Here is a 24,773-nt window from a genome sequence, read left to right as displayed (position 1 = left end):
TATACACAGTTTTTACTTGGTTGAGCAGTTTTATTTGCATTTCACAGCCTTCTTATGTTTAGAAACCTTCAGATGAGGAATGCTGCACAGTTTATTAATTGAGCAGCAGAGCTAGGTATTTTTTTATTCACCCCTTCCATATCAACTCCTGCTTAGACCTCAGTAATCCCATGTCAGAACATCTATCTATCTATCTATTGGGTACTTATAAAGCGCAAACTAATCACCCGTGAGGGTCTCAAGGCGCTAGGGGAAAGCAGATAGGGGGAGGGGGGGGGGGCTGATGCAGGGGATGACTGCGAGTGCTTGGTCGGTTGATGTAGAAATTTACGCAGTGGTTTATGTGTTCAGGTCCGATGTTGTGTAGGGCCTTGAACGCGTGGGTAAGGAGCTTGAAGGTGATTCTCTTGTTGATGGGGAGCCAGTGAAGGTTCCTTAGGTGTTCGGTGATGTGGCATTGGAGAGGGATGTCGAGGATGAGTCTAGCTGAGGTGTTCTGGATGTGTTGGAGTCTCTTTTAGAGTTTGTTGGTGGAGCCGGCATATAGTGCGTTGCCGTAGTCCAAATGGCTGCTGAAAAGGGCGTGGGTGACTGTTTTCTTGGTTTCGGTACGGATCCACTTGAAGATTTTTCGTAGCAGGTGGAGGATGTGGAAGCATGTTGAGGTGATGGCATTGATTTGTCGGTTCATGGAGAGTGATGAGTCCAGGATGAAGCCTAGATTTCGTGCGTGGTCGGTTGGGGGGTGACCGAGGGCTGTGGGCCACCAGGAGTCATCCCATGCAGATTTATTCGGCCAGAGGAGGAGGACTTCGGTTTTGTCTGTGTTCAGTTTGAGCCGGTTGTCATTCATCCAGGTGGCGACTGCTGTCAGGCCTTTGTGGATGTTCTTTTTGGTGGTGGTGGGATCTCGGGTGAGTGAGATGATTAACTGGGTGTAGTCGGCGTAGGAGACGATGTTGAGGTCATGGCGTCTGACGATGGCTGCGAGACGGGCCATGTGGATGTTGAAGAGGTTGGGGCTCAGCGAAGAGCCTTGCGGTACACCACAGTTGACTGGTGTGGGTTTGGAGGAGAAGGGAGGGAGTCTGACTTTCTGGGTCCTTCCCGTGAGGAAGGAGGTGATCCTTTCCAGGGCTTTGCTGAATATGCCAGGGGCGATGGTGTTGGTTGCTTTGTTGAATATGTGATGAGGGCATGGGCCCGAGGGTGCGCCGGAGTGGATGGATTTCATGATTCTGAGGGTTTCCTCTGTGGTGAGGGGGCTCCAGATAATCTGTGTGTGGTGTGGGGGGGGGAATTTGGGAGGGGTCAGTGTAGGGGAGTGGGTGGTGGAGGTTGAGTTATGAGGTGTATTGCAGAGGTGGGATGTTGTTGGTGTCACTGTTGGGTTTAGAGAATTCCTTGATGACTGAGAACAACTCCTTGCTGTTGTGTGTGTTAGAGTTGATTTTGTCTTGGATGGCTGTTTTTTTGGCGGTTTTTATGAGGTGGTGGTGGGTGGTGATAGCTTCCTTAAAGGCAGCTTTTTCCAGAAGGGTCTTGCTGGATCTCCAGGCTCTTTCCAATTGTCTGTAGTGGCGTTTGGAGTCCTGAAGGGCCGGGGTGAACAAGCTGGCCTTGTTGGTGGTTTGGCGGCTGGATGGTTTTTTGAGGGGGGGCGAGGATGTTGGAGCAGTCTGTAACCCAGAGGTGGAGGTTGCGGGCAGAGGAGTTGGTGTCTGTGGAAGAAGGTGGGGAGGATTTGTTTAGGGTGCAGTGTAGTTGGTCTTGGGTGACGTTGTTCAAGTTTCTGCAGGGCGGGTGGTACTGTCGGAGGTGGGTGGTAGGTTTGTTGAAGGAGAAGTGTATGCAGTGTTGGTCAGTCCAGAGGAGTTTAGTGATGTTATTGACTGAGATGTGGTTGCTTGAGAAGAAGATCAGGTCGAGGGTTTGGCCGGGCTGTGTGGGTTGGGTAATTTACTAGTTGCTTCAGTCCGATGGTTCCAAGGTTTTCCAGGAGGGTGGAGGTGTTGCGATCGTTGGGGTTATCAAGATGGAAGTTGAGGTCACCGAGGAGGATGTAGTCTGTTGAGGCGAGGGCATGGGGTGCGATATGGTCAGTGATGGAGTCGCAGAAGGCGGGCGAGGTCCGGGAGGTCTGTAGATGAGGGTGCTGCGGAGGGTGGTGTTGGGGTTGACCTGGATCTTGAAGTGTAGGTGTTCTAGGCCTGGTGAGTGGTCGTCGGAGCTGGTTGCAACTTGGATGGTGTGTTTGTGGATGATGGCGATGCCTCCTCCAGGTCGGTTGCTGCGTTTTTTGTTGCTGCGGGACTGCAAGGCCCAACATAGAAAAAAAAGAACTGCATATGTGGCAAAATACATTGGTTTACATGTTAAGTTAAAGAAATGTATTTGCAAATATTTGTAATGTAGACTCTGAATGTTGTACTGTTACATAAAAAGTAAAGCATTTTTGGTTGTCTTTCATTTAAAGGGAAAGTCTAGTTCAAATTAAACTTTCATTATTCAGCTATGGCATGTCATTTTAAACAACTTTACAATTTACTTTTATTATCAAATTTGCTTTGTACTCTTGGTATTCTTTGTTGAAAGCTAAACCTAGGTAGGCTCATATGCTAATTTCTAAGGCCTTGAAGGCCGCCTCTTATCTGAATGCATTTGACAGTTTTTTCCAGCTAAAGGTTGTTAGTACATGTGTGTCATATAGATAACATTGTGGTCACACCCGTGGAATTACCTAGGAGTCAGCACTGATTGGCTACAATGCAAGTCTGCCAAAAGAACTGAAATAAGTGGGCAGTCTACAGAGGCTTAGACACAAGGTAATCAAAGAGGTAAAAAGTGTATTATTATAACTGTGATTGTTATGCAAAACTGGGGAATGGGTAATAAAGGGATTATCTAACTTTTAAAACAATAACATTTTTGGTATTTTCTGTCCCTTTAACAACCAAGTTGCAAAGTTTAAAATCTGTAGCCCAAACATATCTTTGTAATCTCCTAGCCTCATAATAATATGTTTATTTACATCAATCCTGATTCTATACATTTATAATAAAATATGCAGATGAATAGCTCTTGGGGATATGTAGTAATAGGTTTTTATTGGGCCAGTCATACCATATTAAAAAATTTATGAGATGAAATTCTTGTTTAATATTGAACTTCATTCCAATGAATCAGATAATAACAGCATAACTGCAATACTTTTGTTTAATAAACTGTGTCTGGCTGAGCTCCAGGATATAAAAAGCCACATTTCTCATTAAGACATTTTTTAATTAATTTTAAAACTAATAATACAACGCTATATTGACAATAAGATGTAACTTATTGTGATGCATATGAAAATGTTCCTGCTTCCTGTTCTTACGTCTCTTCCAGAACGTGAACAATTTTATTGGTGTGTTTGGTAAACCAAGATGGGTCATTGGGATTAATGCTGTTCAACTGTTTGAGGTTTGTGCATATGTTTATAACCGTTATAAGCATAATCTCTTTAATCTGCATATTCATTAGTTGTATTAGTTAGGAGCCAGGGGTAAAATTTTAGGAGTCAGTGGCTCCTGGGCTTGTCGAGCCCTGCTTTAAGTTTGTTGTTTGGTGAAAACTCTAAAACAAATGTCACTTTAAAGGACACTCAAGTCAAAATTAATTTTTATGATTCAGAAAGAGCAGCAGTTTTATGACACTTTCCAATTTATTTCAATTATCAAATTTTGCACAATCTTGCTATATACACACTTTCTGGGGAACAAGATGCTACTGAGCATGTGCACAAGCTCGCAGGGTATATGTATACTAGTCTGTGATTGGCTGATGTCTGTCACATGATACAAGGGGGCTGGAAAATGGGAGGACACATACAGTTCATTTGTCAGAATGAAATCTACTGCTTATTTTTCATGCAGAGGTGTTAAATCATTGTCTGTTTATTATGCACTTGTTAATTATGTAATTCTACTGCATTATGTTGTCCTTTAAACAGACATTGGCCCCTATTTAAGAAAGTCTGGCGGACCTGATCCGTAAGTGCGGATCAGGTCCGCCAGACCTCGCTGAATACGGCGAGCAATACGCTCGCCGTTTTCAGCATTGCACCAGCAGCTCACGAGCTGCTGGTGCAATGCCACCCCCTGCAGACTCGCAGCCAATGGGCTGCTAGCAGTGTGGTGTCAATCAACCCGATCGTACTAGATCGGGTTGATTTCCGGCGATGTCTGTCGCCTGCTCAGAGCAGGGAGACAGGTTATGGAGCAGCGGTCTTTGTGACCGCTGCTTTATAACTGGTTTCTGGTGAGCCTGCAGGCCCCATTATAACAATGTTTCAGAAATATTGATTACTCTAGAGATGATAGCATTTAAAGCAACACGACAGCGCAAAGAGTAATTGTTCCAATATGTTTGTGATGTTATTAAACCATTTCTTGCATATAACTATGTATGTTAACCCTTGCACAGATGCTAAACTGATAGTTAAAGGGACAGTCTAGACCCAATACACAATTTTGAATACTTATTGTTACATACCAGAGAATCATCCTGCAACTGGTCCCACATCTATAAGCTTGTAAGAAGTTCATGAAACATTTACATATTCATAGTTTGTTAGAAGAATGTTAAGTTTCTCCAATCATGATTGACTTGTGAATACGTTTTCCTACTTACACACGCTAACTTGTGCATTTACTATGTGAAATAGCTAACTGAAAAATATTAAATGTGCACTGCTGTCATACAAGAAAGACGCTACTGGACAAGAAGAAAGCTGTGGGCGGAGCTTTTCAGCCATTTTCAGTTGCTAACAAACGATTATTTAACAGTTTCATGTATGTCTTACAAGCTTATAGATGTGGAACCCGATGCAAGATGCTTGTCTGCTATGTAACAATAAGTAATAAAGGATAAGTATTGGGTCTAGATTGTCCCTTTAAAGTCAGCTCCAGGGCAGCAATGCACTACTGGGATTCAGCAAAACACTAATTTTGTGAGCCAAAGACAAGAATCCTATGTGCATAGCTCCAATCACCCACTAGCTGTCAGTAGTGCATCACGGCTCATGAGCCTATCTAGATATGTTTTTCAACAAAGGATAACAAGAGAACACAGTCAATTTTGCCTTTTATGTTCATTTTTAACAAAAACAAATCTACATATGGAAGTATACCGGAAAAATACTTCTATGAAGTTAGGAGCCAATTTCTTTTTAAACATGCATATGATTCTATCTATCTTTAAAAGGCACTAACCTGGACACAACATAGCTATAATAGATTATATTATATGGTGCCCAACCATTGTGCAACCTTTTTAATCTTTTTCATATAGAAAAACATCTTTATATTGTTTGCCTCAAAAGGAAAGACAACACGATTCCAGGTTGGACTTTGATTTGTCCTCAGAAGAGAACAATCTTGCACACATCCAAGTGGGAACAAAGGAGATCCAGATAAAGTTAAAAAAAGTCTTTATTCAAAAAACTTTGAAATGAAAAAGAACCATAATAAAATAAAACAAATGAATCCAATGTGTTAGTGTATAGGAGCACCATACTACGCGTTTCGGCTAACCCTTGTTCACTGGCTATAGCAGAAACACAGTATACTTTTCCATTAACCTATACACAGCAGTGATTCAACTCTTGTTACTTGTAAAACACGTGTAGCAGTGATGTAACCCTTTTTTAAAACAAATGCAGCAGCGATTTAAACCTAAATAGCGCAAAACACACATATTTAATCAAGGAGGTTAAATCACTGCTCTGTAACACACTTGCCATAACACATGCAGCCACCTTTATAACATCAAAGGGTGAGTGGAAGCGGGAGGAGGCCTTCTCCTGGATAGACACATGTGGAAGTGTTAAGCAGCTGATGAAAATGCAAATGATGAGAAGACTGACCGCTTCTTTTTCTTTCCCCAACTGCATTGTCAGGGCTTTAAAGGCAAATTTATTCTGCACTAGGGTTACTTTTTGAGGTGCCCAGAATTTGTTGAGCCCCTATTATAATGGTACTTGACATGCAATATTTGACTTTAGGGTGACAACAATGTGTTCACTGTGAACAGAGAAATTGGAAGAAAAAAAAAGTTAAATTAAAATAATTTTGCAAAATATACATTTTACTTTGCTACCTGGCTCTTACTGATATAGCCATCCTCGGCTCACACTTTGTATCAGCAGGGGGAACAGTAAGTTTAATATTTTTTGAGAATAATTAAAGGGACATTAAATACTTTAAGATTGTTAAATAAAACATGTAGTTATGTAGTAAAAAAAAAAAATGGAAATGTATTTTTTATTATTTATTTTGTAACATAATCCTGTAATTTAATTTCCGAAAAGTGTGTGCTTTCTATTTCCTGTTGCTAGTGAAAGTGGAGAATTGAAATGTAACAATTCTATATCCCACACAGTCATTGGTTGCATACTTTAGTGACACACTTATAACTGCCCCTAATTGGCCTCAGCAGAGTAGGAAAGCGTTACATCATGTGGTCTCTGTTTACCCTTTCACTTTTATGAAGGCTGTTTAAAAAAACACAATGTTCTATCACTGTAGAGATGATTATTTTGCCTGTAATATAATTGGCATATTAAATTATGGTCCTCTAATGCTGGAACTATGGCAGGACACAAAATCTTTTTACTGCTTATGCATTTAGACAAACACTTTATGACTAGAAGTACAGTTCTCTTCCCCTCCTTTTTTTTCTTTTTCTTCTTATTCCTCTACTGCCATTGGACGGAATCATTTTTGTATGTGATTCTTTTTTTTTTTTTTTTTTTTAATACAACTGAGTATTTAATCTGTTTCTTTTTGTTACACTTAGTTGTACTTGCGTGAGTTTTTTGAAGTGTGAGCAGTTTTTGTTATTGCTACTGTTATTATGTTTCTAGGTTATGCTGAACTTTGTTGTAAAATTAAAATGTCTGAGCTAGTTAGTTTTACTTGGCACAGCTGTTTCCGTCTTTGGGTGGAGACAGTTATCCAGATTGCCCAGAACCAGTGCTAGAAGGCTAACCAACAGAAGATATGTATTATGGTTATTTCACAGTCTCTCTTTAGAGTCAGACTTTTTATTCTCTTCAGTTTAGATGGCAACTATTACCTTGTATATACTGTGCTATTAGAAAATGTGTATTAATAATCCTCAATAAACCAAAAAAAATAATTCTTATGATCATCTTTTCATTCTTCACTTATTTGTTTATATCTCAGCTGACATTAGTCACCTATAAAGAGCGTATCATGGGGGTCGTGGTAAAATGTAAGACATGGCCCAATCTACAATTTCTCTAACTCTCAAAGCATTTGACCATATGCACTTGTTAAAATTCCCTCATGCATGTGTGTGAGTGTATAATCAGTTGGTTCTAGGTGGCGCCCCTTGGATCTCTGGAGATCCCAGGAGAACACTATACCCTCTGCTCCACTAGTAATTTTACCTTAGGAGTATAGCCTCCTTTGTTGCTTTTTTGGTCACATTCTAAATATTCTTTAGAAAGTCAGCAGATGGGGTAGCATGGAGACCTACTTGATTCACTTATGTCTGTCTGCAAGTTTATTGATTAACTTAGTAACATCTTCTCAATTATTGTAAAAGTGACAAGCTGCTTTGCTTACAATAAGTAGACACACAGACCTTTTGATTATTTTAAATAGAAATATGGTATCCTACTATAAATAATAATCTAAAGGATCCAGCCGTACCAAGCAAAATTGTATGTGTGGCTGGTGTAAACCAGTAAGCTAAAGTAGGGCACCCATCATGGTCTTGGGGCTCCCTGTCACCTGGGTTTGTCGAGCCCTTCTTTATGTTTCTCGCCACACTTTCATAACAATGCAAATTATAAATGCTGGTATATTTTGTAGTTTTCTTTATATGTTTCTCATTTCTTACATTGATGTTGTGTGGGTTGGAGTGTTTGGCGCAAGCTTATTTTCTGGATTTAAGGGTTTATTGTGTTTGACTGACAATATTTAAATTTTTCAGAACCTGAAGATCTATACAATTATATATTTGTAAATTGTGCTTTGAAAGCTGACCCTGACTAATAAAAATAAAAAAAATAAACTAATGGGTTGCACCAGCACTGAAATATATGTATAACATTTGTTACAAATATTGTAGGAATCACTGCTGCCACAAAGTGCTCAGGGTACATGCATGCTCTTGGACCTACGTAGATATGCTCTCATGGAAAGGAGCTAGTTTTAACTAATTATGCCAAGAGGCACACATGATAATAGAAGTAAATTGGATTTTTTTTTTAGTTTTATGCTATTCCTGAATCACACATTTTTAATAAAAAGGGATAGGAAACACAATATTTTTCTCTAATGATTCCAATATAGCATACCATTTTAAACAACTTCCCAATTTACTTCTTTTATCTAATTTGCTTTGTACTCTTAGCATCATTTGTTGAAAATCATACCTTGGTAGGCTCAGGAGCTGGGAGCTAGCTGCCGATTGGTGGCTGCACATTTATGCCTCTTGTGATTGACTTGCCAATGTGTTCAGCTATTCCCCAGTAGTACATTGCTGCTTCTTCAAGAAAGGAAAACAAGAGAATAAAGTAAAATTTATAATAGAAGTAAATTGGAAAGTTGTTTACAAATGTATGCTCTATCCGAATTATAAAAGTTGGGTTTCATGTCCCTTTAACTTCCATGTCCCTTTAAATGGACATTCATATTCTTTGTTAGTTATTTTGGCTCACTAATGTAAAAATTACAAACTCTATGGGGTAGATTCCAATCTTTGTTATTAGTTCCTTATAACTCGGTTTTGGCTGATATGGGAAGCGTTTAAGTCAGACATCCTCAAACTTGACCCTCCAGAGGTTTTGGAACTACATTTCCCATGATGCTCAGCCAGCATTTCAGCTGGCTGAGCATCATGGGAAATTTAGTTCCAAAACGTCTGTAGGGCCTAGTTTGAGGATGTCTGGTTTAAGTGATTACAATCCATAATAGATTCAGTCACCAACAGCCCAGAGCCACAAACAAGTTTTCACACATGGGTCAAATAAACGGTTAAAAGTTAAGCTGGGGAGTTTAAAGATTCCCTGCCTCAGAACAGGAAACGGACTATGAGCCAGTTAGAAGCAGTAGTCTCATATAGAAGCCAATCAGTGTTTGTTTTCTACATGGGAGCTGCAGAGTTTCTGGCTCCTGAGAGTGACTTTGCCTCTCTGCAGGTTAACAAAGTTAAAGGGATAGTAAAGGCCAAATTTAACTTTTTAATTTACTTTTTTTTTTTTTTTCAAAATAATTTTTATTGAGGTTTTTTTTTTGTTTTCCGTCAAGACAAACAGTTAGTAATTGTCAATACACAATATAGGGAACAAAAGGTTATTACATAATAAGCTGCAAATATATGCCAAATAAATAAACACTATAATTGAATGACAAATTGCTTTCCCATAATACACAATAAGTGCTTTGTTAACTGAACACCCACTACATGATGTAAGCGACCACTTTTGGGCCACACAGAGTTGTCATGAACATAATATAAAGTAGGTGACCATGGATTGGAGAGGGCCACTTATGGACCCTTACTGGAAAACCTCTTTTTTTTACTTTTTTAATCTAGAATACTCTGCTATTGACACAGCTGAAAATAATATTAACAAGATAGGGCAAATTTAGAATATTTAGTGCCAACTAGGTGAAAGAATGTTAACGCACACTATAGTATAGTATAAATTTTCTGTGCTGACCAACTTAGGAGAGGAGACAGTCTCAGGACTTTTTATATAGTAAACAGGCAAGGGTAAAGCAAGTATAGAAAATATTTGCATGGACAACCCAGAATCAGAGCTAGATTCATTTCTTATGTCCTGCTAGGTATAAATGCTAGTTATATAAATATGTATGTGCATGGTGCATCACCCCGGCCGCAGGTCATGTAGCACCACACAATAGTTCTACAGTAAAATAATAAGACACTTCCCTAGCCTGCTCCTTCTGAATAAAACTGTGAAGGGCAAATGCAATAAAGGGCTAGTGTAAAGGTGAACAGCTAAATTGGGTTTTGTAGGGTGGTCACAGTATCATTAAAAATTAGGTTATGTAAAAAAATAAATAAACCCCTGCCTGCTAAGTTGCAGTGATGTAAAGAGACTATAATAAATATGCAATCAACAATGAAGTATCCCAGGGATAGGGAATCACTAAAACATTCAAGCCATACTAAACAGTGTAAACATCAAAAATGGCAGCAGAAAAAATTACAAACATAACTAGATGGGTTTAAATCCAACGCTTAACGTAATTCTAACCAGACCCACCAGCTTAACCAATACCATTTCGAGTCCCTTTGTTAAAGTCATTTTTTCTAGTTACTCGCCCGGTAGTCCATAGCCTGAGCCTTACATAAGTAGTAGCGATAAGGTAGTGTCTCTGTTTCTGAATAATGATCCAAGTCACCCGGCCCTGGACTGTGCGATCAGCAAGGGTTCTCTCTGTAATAAGCAGAGTGACTGGTTGGGCCTCTGTTATGCCGATACTGCTAGTCCCTGCACAGGTTGCGTCACCAGTGGCAGCTCGGTCAGTTTTAGCCTCTGCGATCCTCTCAGCACCATGTGCCGGTCCCGTAATAGTGGGTGGTTCGTCTTCATCAACTAAGGTAGGTGTGTGGCACCGGGGCCCCAAAGTGCCATCACTAAGATGTATTGCCAGAACAGGACCGGGTGGTGCAGATTGTTGGGGCACTCCAGGCTTGAACGCTGCAGTTAACTTTTCTTCTAGGGCATCATGGTGGGCTGACAATAGGTTTCTCAGCGCTTCAAAAAAGGTAGTGACTCCCTCCATGTCCATATTGGAACTTTGAATGAATCAGCAAGTCAGCACACTGAAAAAAAGCTGTATAGATGTATGCGCTCTTGTGCTTTGTGGAGTTGCAGTGATTAATGAGGTAACACTGCGTCCTAACGACAGGCCCACACGGGGTACCCGCCGGGGGTTTTTAAAGATGTTAACACTCCTCATAAGTTGGAAGCCTGGTGGTAGTTGGATATTATAGCCACGAGGTTGTTAAGATGGCCACCGCTTGTGTAGGTTCAAAGTGAAGCTCCGGTACTGAGTCAGAGAGATGACACCCTATATTAAATTCGGCATCACCAGCTATTAGACCAAAGTCCAGGGTATACTTGAGTAGTTTTTCAGGGTTCGACTCATCAGAGAGTAGCAAGTAAAAACATTTATAGTGCAGCCATAATCAGAGCAGAAAAATATGCGGCCATTCTCGGGCTCTCCAGGCTCCGCCCCCTTTTTAATTTACTTTTATCATCAAATTTGCTTTGTTCTCTTGGTATTGTTATTTGAAACCTAAACCTAGGTAGGCTCATATGCTAATTTCTAAGCCCTTGAAGGCCACCTCTTATCTGAATTCATTTAACAGTTTTTCACAGCTAGAGGGCATGTGTTTTATGTAGATAATATTGTGCTCATGCATGTGAAGTTATTTAAAAGTCAGCACTAATTGCCTGAAATGCAAGTCTGTCAAAAGATCTGAGATAAGGGGGCAGTCTGCAGAAGCTTAGATACAAGGTAATTACAGAGGTAAAAAGTGTATTAATGTTACTGTGTTGGTTATGCAAAACTGGGGAATAAAAGGGATTATCTTTTTAAATAACATGTTTGGTGTTTACTATCCCTTTAACTAGGCTCATGTATTAGAGCATGTAATGTTTGCATTAGAATTGTCCTTTAGAGCAGTGATTTTTAACCTTTTTTTAAAAAAAAATCACACCTTGTAGCCTAATACAGCATATATATATACACATACACACAAAAACACACATACTGTATGTATTGTGCTGTTATGCCATGCCTCCTACAAACTACCCCTGCACTGGGAGTAAAAAACAAGCAAAGTTTAAAAAATATGTCACACTGTTGTCAGTCTGCCGTGGCACACCTGAGGATCTCTCACGGCACACTGGTTGAAAAACACTGCTTTAGAGGGACATACATACAAGTTTGAAAAGAAAATGCTGTAATATGTTAGAGCATTTTATGATAGCACTACTGCTTGCATATAACTATGTGTTTAACTCCTGCAAAAGTTCCAGAGCAGCAATGCACTACTGGGAGCTAGCGGAAAAAATCTGGTGACCCAATGACAAGAGCCACCAATTACCCACTAGCTCCCAGTAGTTCATTGCTACTGCTGAGGATATGTATGTATGCTTTTCAACAAAGGCTACCAAGTCAATGTGATAATAGAAGTGACCTTTAAAGTGTCTTAAAATACATTTTCTATCTGAATCATGGAAGGTTAATAAATTAGAAAAGCACCATATCTTTCTCTGCTATAGGAAATAGTTCATTTTTACTCTGTATGCTTTTATGTTAAAGGGAAGTTAAACACTTTGAGATGGTAATATAAAATGATAAATCATGTATATAAAAAAAACTCTGCAATTTACTTTCATTATTTATTTTGTCCTCTGTTCCTGTAATTCCATTGTGAATTTGTGAGCTTTTCAGCTCCTGTTAGAAATGGAAGTGCAGAACACTGTTATATTCCTTACAGCCATTGGCTGCACACTCTAGTGACCTATTTATAACTGTCCCTAATTGGCCACAGCAGAGAAGGTAACCTAAGTTACAACATGGCAGCTCCCAGTGTTTTATAGACACTAAAACTTTACACTTATTTTGTCACTAATGAAACTTTAAAAAACACACCTGCATGTTATTCTCAGACTAATCTTTCTTTGAAAGCATCATTCTATCTAGCATTTATTTAGTGTTTAATGTCCCTTTTAAGTAGAAAAATAAATCAATTTTGTCATAAAATCGTTGAACTTTTAGAGTCTACAGTGCATACTTATTGACCCATAGGCCATATGTTATATAGGAGCTATTGTTACTTAATACACTAGACAAGTAATGATTTTTTCTCTCTTTTTTTGTTTGTTTGCAGATGGAAGGGTTTTAGTTTGGTTATCAGCTGCCTCCTGTGATATCTGAAGATATGGAGCAGCCTTTCTCAGTCTCATCTTTGGTAATAATAAACATAAGGATGTGTCACAATATATACATTTATATATATATGGTACCTATATTTATATATTGTGCTATTTGTGTACTTTACAAGGTTCTCTTTTTAGAAATACCACTTTTAGTAATAGTAACCCATAGAGAAAAGCAACTGGTTAAATATTCTTTGCTTCTATCAACATATCAGAGTCTGAGTTCTAACAACCTTACTTTATGACATTTTACATCACTGAGGGCCACCTTCGTAACACAGGTTGGCCACAGATCAATTAAAGGGATATAAAACCCCAAAAGTTTATTTTGTGATTCAGATAGAACATACAATATTAAATAACCTAAGTTAAAGGGCTATAAAACACATTTTTTTCTTTCATGATTCAGATAGAGGATGCAATTTTAAGCTACTTTCTAATTTATTCATATTATCAATTTTCTTCATTCTCTTGGTATCTTTATTTGAAAAGCAGGAATGTAAGCTTAGGAGCCAGCCCATTTTTGGTTCAAGTACTACCCTGGGCGCTGAACCAAAAACGGGTCGTCTCCTAAGCTTACATTCACACTTTTTCAAATAAAGATACCATTGATATTGATAATTGGGTTAACTTAGAAAGTTTCTTAAAATTGCATGCCCTATCTGAATCGTGAAAGAATAAATGTGGGTTTAGTATCCCTTTAATTCTATTATCAAATCTGCTTTATTCCTTTGGTATCCTTTTGTTGAAGCAGCATCCGTGCACAGTTGGGAGCTAGCTGAATACATATAGTGCACCAAAACAAGAGGCATATATGTGCAGCCAACCATCATCAACTAGCTCCCACTAGTGGATGGCTGCTCCTGAACCTACCTACTTAAAGGGACAGTAAAGTCATAATTAGACTTTCATGATTTAGACAGAACATTCAATTTTAAACAACTTTTCTTCCTAATGGGAAAGAGTCCACAGCTGCATTCATTACTTTTGGGAAATAAGAACCTGGCCACCAGGAGGAGGCAAAGACACCCCAGCCAAAGGCTTAAATACTCCTCCCACTTCCCTCATCCCCCAGTCATTCTTTGCCTTTCGTCCCAGGAGGTTGGCAGAGAAGTGTCAGAATTTGTTTTGTCTCTTATGGAGGGTTCTACTCTTGGGACAGGAGTTTAAGTAGCCCTTTAAGCTTCTCAACTTGAGGGCCTGGGTGAACGTTAGAGTCCGGAGAGGCAGGGGGAGCTTCCCTTTGCAACACCATCCCGACTCATATTAACAGCTCCTTTAGCAATCGGCGTTGACGAGTTTCGCTGCCTGCTTTTTACACTCAAGTCCATGCCAGGAGCAAAGCTACTAACCTGTCACACTTGAAGGGCCGTGTTCCTGTTCCACGGCGTAGATTCTGGTAAGATCGTTTCATTTTGTATTATATAATGTTAACACAGAAGACAGGGTCACAGTGTGGCACCTTTTTTTTAATCTTTTTAGAATCAAGGGTTAATATCTCCTTAGGGGGATTATTGAACAGGGGGGAATAATAATCTTATATGTTTATTTGATGTTATGCTGCTTTATGTGTGATATGTTAGGCTCATAGGCTGTTATGGAATATACAGGTTTCACTTTCACTTTGAGAGCCATGCAGCTTACAAGATTGGCGATCTTTCTCTCGTAGCAGGGACAGTCCGGCATTGTACATGGGGTATAAGGGTGCCAGTTTTTGAATAAAATAAGATGTTTTATTTCTCTAGTTCTCCGGTTATTGCACTAGCGATGGAGGATTCTGTTACTTTAGAGGGCACTCCCTCTATTAATAAAGAGTAATTCCTGTTTATATAGTGAGGAGGCCCTAGTTCCCCCTCTCAATTATGTTCCATATGCCTTGATAATGTGATAATATCAAACATGTTTGATACCACAGAGCCGTCCACCTCTGAGAAGTTGTCGTCCAGTGAGGTGCGTACCCTACATTGTTATCTCTTTACACATGCAGTTTTCCCGTAGCATTGCGGATCCCCCATCTGGAGGGGGCCTTTTTTCTCCAGACGTAACTGCGCAGTTCAGACGGCGGTGTCTGCGGTCTTAATGCTTTACCTCGCCCTGCTAAGCGAAAGGTTACATATTGCACTCCTTCCCAGAGTACATCAAATACATTTTGGATTTAACTGATTATCCGAGGATGAAGTTCTTCTGAGACTTCAGATTATGAACTTTCTGGGTCGGAGTCTGCTGCCTCTCAACCTCCAGCTGCAGAGGAACGAATGTCAATTTGGAAATATGGAAATACACTACAGAAAGAAAATACATTACGGAAAGTTAGTCTTTAATACGTTTTAACATATAAACGCAATGCGCCCCAGTTTAGAGACTATCAGGAAAATTGAAATTGCAAACCCAGAAAGTATGAACGATGTTTATATAAAAGGCCAAGCAAATAGTATAAAAAGGCAGGGTCTGAGTAGTATACTTGTATTGGATACATTTAACAATGTCCCTTCATCTGAAGTAATTGTGAAATAGACCGTAAGTAGTCTAGCTTAGGATTCCGGAAGTAGTTTGGAACGGGCATTCCGATTTCAGTCATAAGAATTACGTGACAATAATTTGTATGATGAGCCAGTAACAAGCTAATTGGAATTACTCTGAGAATTAAAAGAATAATACTCCTACATCAAAATTAACTGAAAAGTAAACGGTTTATTGAATGTAAACTAAGCTCACTGAAAGAAAAAAACGGAAGTACTAAGCAATTACTTCCGGTCCGCATTCCACACACAGGTATAAAAGGCTATTTGAAAGCACATAATACCAGTCTTGATAAAAGTCTAGCATAGACCGAAAGGCGTCGACTGGGCAGTTTGGCCTTTTTTCTTTTGAGGCCCTGGGAATTGTCCTTCTGGACTTAGTTCTCAGCAGCTAGTAGTTTATTGGGTAGTTCAGCTGCCTTGCAGCGGATGGGTTGCAGAATGTGACCAGCTGCAGCTATTGCACATTGACTGTGTACTGTCTAGCTGTTTTTTATGAGACCTTTTGGTCTTCCTCTGTTGTCTCCATGTGAGTTGGGTCTCCTTTTAGGGACCTGGGTTCCTCTCCGGGATATGGTCGTTCCCTGTTAGGGGCTCTGGGCGTGGTCTCCTTTGGCTCTGCTCAGAGCTGGGGATGCTGTGCGTCCTTTTCCCTCTACGATCCTCTGATTGTATGGAGGTGATGCGGAGACCAGCCTTTGCTCGAGTGATTTTGGCCTCGGGGTATCCCCTTGCTTGTTGTCCTGCAGCTGTTTGAGAGTCTATGGGCTCTAGTGTCGTTGCACGACTTTTAATGCCTTAGCTCCTTTGGAGTATTGGACTTTGGCAAGGGGTGGTCTCTTCCATGGGGTTTGTGAGATATCTCGTTATCTGGGTTGATCTGGATATTGCATTGATATCTCCCTGTGGTCTGTTTTTTTTATATCAGACTGGGTGTTAAGTTCTCGGATATTGTTTGTTTAAACAATTGGGGGCTCGGATCTGTTTTCTCCCTGGTGCTTCTTGTTGCTGAGGTTTCAATCAGTGTTTACCTTTGTGGAGTTGTTGCCGGACTTTTTGGCTCTAGGGCTAGTTTGGGGTTCCTCAGTTCCTGGGAACTTGGGCTATGTCCTTTTACTTGGACTAATTGATCTGATCACGGTTGGCCAGGTTGTCTGTGTGCTGTATGGTCGGTTTCCCTTGGTCAGCTTGCTGTGGTAACCTTATGGATTCACTGCTCTGCAGGCGAATGGGTTTCCAGTGTCTCTGCTGCAGCTATTGCACATTGGATGTGTGTTAGCAAGCTAATTTCCTTAGGGGGATTCCTTCCAAGTTCATCTGCGTTGGAGATTGATCTCTCCTTTAGCCTGTGGCTTTGTGTCTTGTGGGCAGGTGCTCTCCCTTTTTGGCCCCATCCCTTTTCTTAGGGTGGGGGGCTTATTCTCCTTCTTATGGAGGTGTGGTATTTTTTCTAGGGATTTTCTTGGATTCAGGAGGTTGGAACTAAGAGTTAACCTTTCAGAGAGGGGTATTTTTCTCTAGGTTGTTACGCTCCATCTGGAGTCTTGCTGGCTCTGTGTCGAGACTATTGTGGGCCTTTTGTTAGATTCCTTTGGGTCTACGGCCTTGTCGTCTGTTTCTAAGGAGTCGGGTTGACACCTGTGCTCTGTTGGGATGGCTGTGGCCATTCCTCCGCTCATTTTTTGAGCCGATGTTGGGGTTCTTCTGTTCCCCTGTTTCAGACCTGCCGATGCTTGGGCTGGCCCGGCTTGGAGTGGGTTCTGAGATGCGCTGTCATCTTCAGGATCTAGGAGGGCATAGTAGCTAGCTCCCTGGGCTTGCAAGCAGAAGGTTCAGGGTTACCATACACCTTCGGGTTCTGGGTGTAGCCTCATCTCTCTTGGGGGTGCAGTGGGCCTGGTTGAGGTTATGTGCTTCCCCTTTTGGAGCCCTGTGTATAGGTCTGGCGGCTTTGATTGCCTAGAGTGTGCCCTCTGTCTGAGAGTTTTATTTTGCAATCTGTTCTCTTGTTGGCCACTTTTTACTTCTCAGCAAGTATTCTTCTGTGCCATCCTGATGATGGCTGCGTGTTCTTGACTCGGGGTTTTTCGTCCGGGTCTGTTACATGTTCATTTTTGTCTGAATACTTTAGTATTCTTAGTCCTGACGATGTGAGGACTCCATCCTCAGTTGTCTTTCGGTGCTTTGCATGATGTTGAGAGAAGGGTTTCTCTGCTTAGATGCCCAGTCCTAAACCTCTGGTTTCTGCTTGGTCGGGGTGTAGCCTCCCCTTGTCTGTCAGGATCCATTTGGATCTTTGTGAGCTGGGCTCACTATTTGGGTTTTTCCTTTTTTATGGATTTAGTGGTGACCTTTCGGTTTCCCCTTGGTTTTTCCTTGCCCTATCCCTTGGGGAGTTTACGCTGGTGTTCCCCTCTTTAGCGAAGAGTGAGCGGTGGGGGACCGACTTTTGGGTGAAGGTGTCTCCTGGAGGACTGTTGGCTCAGTTGAATCCCATTTTATGGTCTCTAGGTAGGCTTCTGGACTATCTGCTCTTCAGTGTCCTTGGGGCCTTTCCTTTTTAAAGTTTTCTCAGCTTCGGACGAAGCAGGGTTTTTGTTGGGTAGTGGTTTCAGGCTTAGTGCTCTCAGAATGGGCCACCTATTGTACCCTCCCGTTTTGGCATTCAGTGTCCTCTTTAGCTTGGGTATGGTTTTCTCAAAAGTAATGAATGTGGCTGTGGACTCTTTCCCATTAGGAAGAAAAACATAAATTATGCTTACCTGATAATTTCATTTTCTTCCATGGGAAAGAGTCCACAGCCCCCCGTCTGTTTTTTTTATGTGGGGCGTCTTAGTTGTGTTCTTCTGGCACCTTTTCACCCTGATATTTCTACTACTGTTCCTTGTTCCTTGTCAGAATGACTGGGGGATGAGGGAAGTGGGAGGAGTAATACATTTATTTAATTTCTAAGTGTTGACATCTTTGGCTTTTTTAGCGCCTCCCTTATACTTGCTTTCTTTTATAAATCTTTCTCTTGACAATTATAGGGATATTGTCATTTAAGGGGGTGTTTGGTGTCTTCTTGTCCTAGCGCACCTTAAACAAACTTTCATTTAAGTGGGAGGAGTATTTAAGCCTTTGCCTGGGGTGTCTTGCCTCCTCCTGGTGGCCAGGTTCTTATTTCCCAAAAGTAATGAATGCGGCTGTGGACTCTTTCCCATGGAAGAAAATGAAATGATCAGGTAAGCATAATTTATGTTTTCCAGTTTACTTCTATTATTTAATTTGCTTCTTTCTCTTGTTATCCTTTGCTGAAAGGTTTATCTAGGAAAGCTCAGGAGCAGCAAAGAACCTAGGTTCTAGCTGCTGATTGGTGGCTGCATATATATACCAATTGTCATTGGCTCACCCATGTGTTCAGTTAGCAAACCAGTAGTGCATTGCTGCTCCTTCAACAAACTATACCAAGAAAATGAAGCAAATTTGATAATAGAAGTAAACTGGAAAATTGTATGTTCTACCTAAATCACAATAGAAATTGTGTAAGCTTTCCAACAAAGTATTCCAAGAGAACAAAGCAAATTAGGTAATATAATTATGCTCTATACATAAAATGTATGCCTATTGAACAAACAGACACAGGGCCAGATTTATGTAAGGATGCAGGGTCTCTATAGCTGCTGATTTCTCCTCGGGAGCGATCTAATGTTTGCCCATCCACCATAAGTCCCCAAAGCACTCAGTTTTATAACTATCATGCATTCGTAGCTCTGCTTTTTTCCCCCAGGATCACAAAATGTAGTGCAGACGGCCATATGTGGCCCACGGGCCACCACCTGGCCATCCCTACTTTACCTAGTACCATATTGGAAACAGACCTGTATAATAGAATGCTAAAAAGTCAGTTAACAAGTAATCAACAGTCATTCAAATCTTACAAAAATTGTAAAGGGGGCAGTACAAAAGCTAAATATGCCCCTAATCTATATATATAGGGATTAAATAGGCATATCAAACATGAAACCAGATGAGGCACAATAAGCAACATGTTAAAGGGACATTCTAAAGCAGGGCTCGACAACCTCAGGAGCCAGGTAGACACTGGCTCCTAAAATGTTTTACCCCTGGCTCTATATCATCTATTTACAAATAACCACTGTTTGGCTCCTACATTTTAAACAGATTTGCCGAGCACTTTTATAAAGCAGTGGTAGGCAACTTCTGTGAGAGCTAGTGCAGTAGGGGTAAATCAGAGAGCAATAACAGCGGTCACTAAACCCTAGATAGCATTTTAATATTGTTTTCTTACACTAAGAGCATGTTAGCAGCGCATTGTAGTTTATACAGAAACGTGTATCATTTTAGTGTCTTTTTAAGCTGTATACACCTATAGTACTGTTTATAAATGTTATAAAAAATAAACTCACGTTTTATTTCTGTTTCTGTGTAGAAGAAGCTAGTCGCCATGCCGGATCATACGGATGTTTCCCTGAGTCCAGAGGAGCGAGTACGGGCCTTGAGCAAACTGGGCTGCAATATAACCATCAATGAGGACATAACTCCTAGGCGATATTTCAGATCTGGGGTAGAGATGGAACGGATGGCGTCAGTTTATTTGGAGGAGGGGAATCTTGAAAATGCATTTGTTCTCTACAACAAATTTATTACGTAAGACATCATCCTTTATCATGTATGCTATAATAAACTTGCGGGTTTGGTAGGTTATAATACATTTACGACTGAAATACTCATGTTGGCTATAGTTTGAGCACTAAAGGTGCACTAAGCTGAAGGTCAAATTGTGGCTTTCTTCACTAACATTAAGCTATTATTTTGTATTGAAATAGATTTTTTAAACACTGGACGCATTCATATACATAAATAAATGAATACATTCACACACATACTCACCAGCCACTTTATTAGGTACACCTGTTCAATTGCTTGGTAACACAAATTGCTAATCAGCCAATCACATGGCAGCAACTCAATGCATTTAGGCATCTAGATGTGGTGAAGACGACTTGCTGAAGTTCAAACCGAGCATTAGAATGGAGAAGAAAGGGGATTTAAGTGACTTTGACTGGGATTTTAACGTACAACAATTTCTAGGGTTTACAGAGGATGGTCCAAAAAACAGAAAATATCCAGTGAGCAGCAGTTGTGTGGACGAAAATGCCTAGTTGATGTCAGAGGTCAGAGGAGAATGGGCAAACTGGTTTGAGATGATAGAAAGGCAACAATAACTCAGATGATAGAAAGGCAACAATAACTCAAATAATCACTTGTTACAACCAAGGTATGCAGAATACCATCTCTGAACACACAACGCATTGAAGCTTGAAGCAGATGGGCTACCGCAGCAGAAGACCACACCGGGTCCCACTCCTGTCAGCTAAGAACAGGAAACTGAGGCTACAATTCGCACAGGCTCACCAAAATTGGACAATAGAGATGCCTGGTCTGATGAGTCTCGATTTCAGCTACGACATTCAGATGGTCAGAATTTGGTGTAAACAACATGAAAGCATGGATCCATCCTGCCTTGTATCAACTGGCGGTGGTGGTGTAATGGTGTGGGGGATATTTTCTTGGCACACTTTGGGCCCCTTAGTACCAATTGAGCATCGTTTAAACTCCACGGCCTACCTGAATATTGTTGCTGACCATGTCCATCCCTTTGACTACAGTGTACCCATCTTCTGATGACTACTTCCAGCAGGATAATGCACCATGTCAAGCTCAAATCATCTCAAACTGGTTTCTTGAACATGACAATGAGTTCACTGTACTCCAATGGGCTCCACATTCACCAGATCTCAATCCAATAGAGCACCTTTGGGATGTGGTGAAATGGGAGACTCGCATTATGGATGTGCAGCCGACAAATCTGCAGCAACTGCGTGATGCTATCATGTCAATATGGATCAAAATCTCTGAGGAATGTTTCCAACACCTTGTTGAATATAAGGCAGTTCTGAAGGCAAAGGGGGGTCCAACCCGTTACTAGCAAGGTGTACCGGTGAGTGTATATATAAAGCTCTGGGGAAAAAAATTAAGAGACCACTGTAAAAATGATCAGTTTCTCTGGTTTTACTATATAGGTATGTGTTTATAGAACAAAACAAAATTGTTCATTTTACTCAAACAACTGACAAAATATCTCCCAAATAAAAATATTGTCATTTAGAATTTGCAGAAAATTACAACTGGTCAAAATAACAAAAAAGATACAATGTTTTTAGACCTCAAATAATCCAAAGAAAACAAGTTTATATTATTTTTTAAACAACAAAATACTAATGTTTTAACTTGGCAATATTTCATAAATCAATATTGTATGAAATAACCCTGATTTTTAAACACAGCTTTCATGCATCTTGGCTGCTCTCCACCAGTCTCTCACATTGCTGTTGGGTGACTTTATACCACTCCTGGCGCAAAAATTCAAGTAACTCAGATTTGTTTGCTAGCTTGTGACCATCCATCTTCCTCTTGATCACATTCCAGAGGTTTTCAATGGGGTTCAAGTCTGAAGATTAAGCTGGCCATGACAGGGTCTTAATCTGGTGGTCCTCCATCCACACCTTGATTGACCTGGCTGTGTGGCATGGAGCAGTGTCCACTTTCCTTGTGTCCATCTTCACTGATTTTGTCCTTCCATTGAGAATAATTCTTAGAAAAAATGTTTATTTCTCTTCGTACCTGTAAGCCCCAAATATTCAGTTAAAGGGATATGAAACCCATTTTTTTTATTAGAACGTGCAATTTTAAGCATCTTTCTAATTTATTACTATTAGCAAATTTTCTTTGTTCTCTTGGTATCATTTGTTGAAGGAGCAGCAATGCACTACTGGTTTCTAACTGAACACATGGGTGAGCTAATGACAATCTGTATATTAATGACACCACTAATCAGCAGCTAGAACCTAGGTTCTTTGCTGTTCCTGATCTTTCCTAGATAAAAACCAGCAAATGATAACAAGAGAATGAAGAAAATGTAATGATAGAAGAAAATTGGAAAGTTGTTTAAAATTGTATTCTCTATCTGAATCGTTAAAGGGACACTAAACACAATTTTTTTCTTTCATGATTCAGATAGAGCAGGACATTTTAAGCAACTTTCTAATTTACTCCTATTAGCAATTTTTCTACGTTCTCTTGCTAACTTTAGTTAAAAAGCAGGAATGTGATGCATAGGAGCCGGCCCATTTTTGGTTGAGAACCTGGGTTATGCTTGCTTTTGGTGGGTAAATGTCAGCCTCCAATAAGCAAGCGCAATCCATGGTGCTGAACCTAAAATGGGCTGGCTGCTAAGATTTACATTCCTGCTTTTAAAATAAAGATAGCAAGAGAACGAAGAAAAATTGATAATAGGAATAAATTAGAAAGTTGCTTAAAATGTCATGCTCTATCTAAATCATGAAAGAAAAACTTTGGGTTCAGTGTCCCTTTAAAGAAAAATGTTGGGTTTCAGTTCTTTAAAAAGTCTTCACCTTTTTTTGATAACTCCTTTCTTCAGTACAGCCAATTTTTTTTAATACATTTTTTTTAAAATCTTTTCAAACTTGTATAATTTAGGCAATTTGCTGTTCTTAATTTGCAGTGTTACGTACACAGTTACATCAATATCTCTTTCTGCTGTGTAATAATCACATAATCTTTATGCCGTTTTTTTCTTATACTTCATTTAACTATCATTTATAAATCTTAATTTTTTTTTTTATTTTTTTTTAGGCTTTTTGTTGAAAAACTTCCTGGACACAGAGACTATCAGAAATGTGAAATCCCAGAAAAACAGGATATTTTAATGGTATAATCAAAAATAATATATTTTCTTTTCAAATCTTCATTCACAAAATATAATAATTGTGTATAATGCTTCTTTGTGTTGGTCAAAAATAATGGGTTTTATTTAAAAGCTGTGATGCCCATCTTTAGTGTTAAAAATAAATTAAATTCACTTCCATTATAAAACTGTGCACAGTATTCTTATGTGCACAGCTCTTGCTAAGCATATACACAGTATATACATGTGTAGGTCAGTTATAGGCTGATGGCTGTCACATGATGTCGGGTACTCGAAATATCAGGAACCTTTGAATTTCAAATATGCTGTAGAATTTTTTTCTGATTCAATTTCGAAGTTTGTTATTGAATTGTAATTTCCTTATGTATTTATTATCTAATTCTAATGCATGGGAGCGTAACAAAGTATAATGTTCAGAAGTATTTTACAACAATGTATATTACATTGTTGTATTTTTTTTTATTTTTGTTAAACATTTTATGGGTGATTTTAAGATTAAAGGGACAAGAAACCCCCTTTTTTTCTTTCATGATTCAGATAGATCTTACAATTTTAAACAACTTTCCAATTTACTTCTATTATAAAATTTGCTTAATTCTCTTGGTATCCTTTAGTGAAGGAGTAGCAATGCACTACTAGGAACTAGCTGAACACATCGTGTGGACCAATCATAAGAGCACTAGCTAGCTACCATTAATGCATTGCTGCTCTGTAGTCTACCTAGGTATTTTTTAACAAAGGATACCAAGAGAATAAAGCAAATTAGGTAATAGATGTCAATTGTAAAGTTGTTTAAAATGTCATGATCTGTCTGAATCATGAACTTACTGCCCCTGTAATGTCCATTTAAAGGGACACTATAGTCCCCATAAAAGATATCAGAGATTAAACTATAATAAATGGCTGACATAATTATGTATTCAAAGCAAATTTTATTTCGGAGAATAATATGTAGATGTATTTTTAAACTTATATTAGTTGTTTAAATATTGAAATAAGTGTCAATGTTTTATTATGGTTGCCTTTATGTTGAAACCTATGTTCCCCATATCTAATATCTTCTGCTGAGAACAATTAAAGGGACATGAAACCAATATTTTGTCTTTCTTTAAACAACTTTCTTATTTACTTCAAATATAATTTTTTTTTTAAGTTTAGGAGCCTGTCTGGAGTGCTATATAGCAGCAATTTTGCAAGAATGTTATCCATTTCAAAGAGCACTATTTGGCACTATTTCCTGCCATGTATTGCTCCAGACACCTACCTAGGTATTTCTTCAACAAAGAATAGCATGAGAACAAATCAAATTTGATAATAGAAGTAAATTGGAAACTTGTTTGGGTTTCATATCCATTTAAGGGTATTCTTAAGAGTCACAACAACATGCAAACAATGATTGTGTGGAATATAGCAATATTAAAGGGACATTAAACCCTGTGAGATAGAAACATACTAAGTGGCCTCT

General features: G+C 39.4%; 1 protein-coding gene across 5 annotated transcripts in view; it reads left to right on the top strand.

The window, feature by feature from the left end:
- The window catches only part of STAMBPL1 (STAM binding protein like 1), a 118,564-nt gene that overhangs the window by 61,675 nt on the left and 32,116 nt on the right, over positions 1 to 24,773 (top strand). For 3 of the 5 annotated variants that reach the window (XM_053692205.1, XM_053692208.1, XM_053692206.1), the window contains 3 exons: positions 12,949 to 13,029; positions 19,949 to 20,166; positions 23,236 to 23,311. In XM_053692205.1, coding sequence (XP_053548180.1) covers positions 13,000 to 13,029; positions 19,949 to 20,166; positions 23,236 to 23,311 — 324 coding nt within the window. In that variant the 5' untranslated portion in view covers positions 12,949 to 12,999. Of the gene's footprint in view, positions 1 to 3,387; positions 3,463 to 12,948; positions 13,030 to 19,948; positions 20,167 to 23,235; positions 23,312 to 24,773 lie in introns of all 5 variants that reach the window. The other 2 variants (XM_053692207.1, XM_053692209.1) reach the window with 2 other exon arrangements.

Source organism: Bombina bombina, chromosome 9 (genome assembly GCF_027579735.1).
Source record: "Bombina bombina isolate aBomBom1 chromosome 9, aBomBom1.pri, whole genome shotgun sequence".
In the NCBI taxonomy this organism is placed as follows: domain Eukaryota; kingdom Metazoa; phylum Chordata; class Amphibia; order Anura; family Bombinatoridae; genus Bombina; species Bombina bombina.
This window is presented reverse-complemented; position numbering and strand designations above follow the sequence as displayed.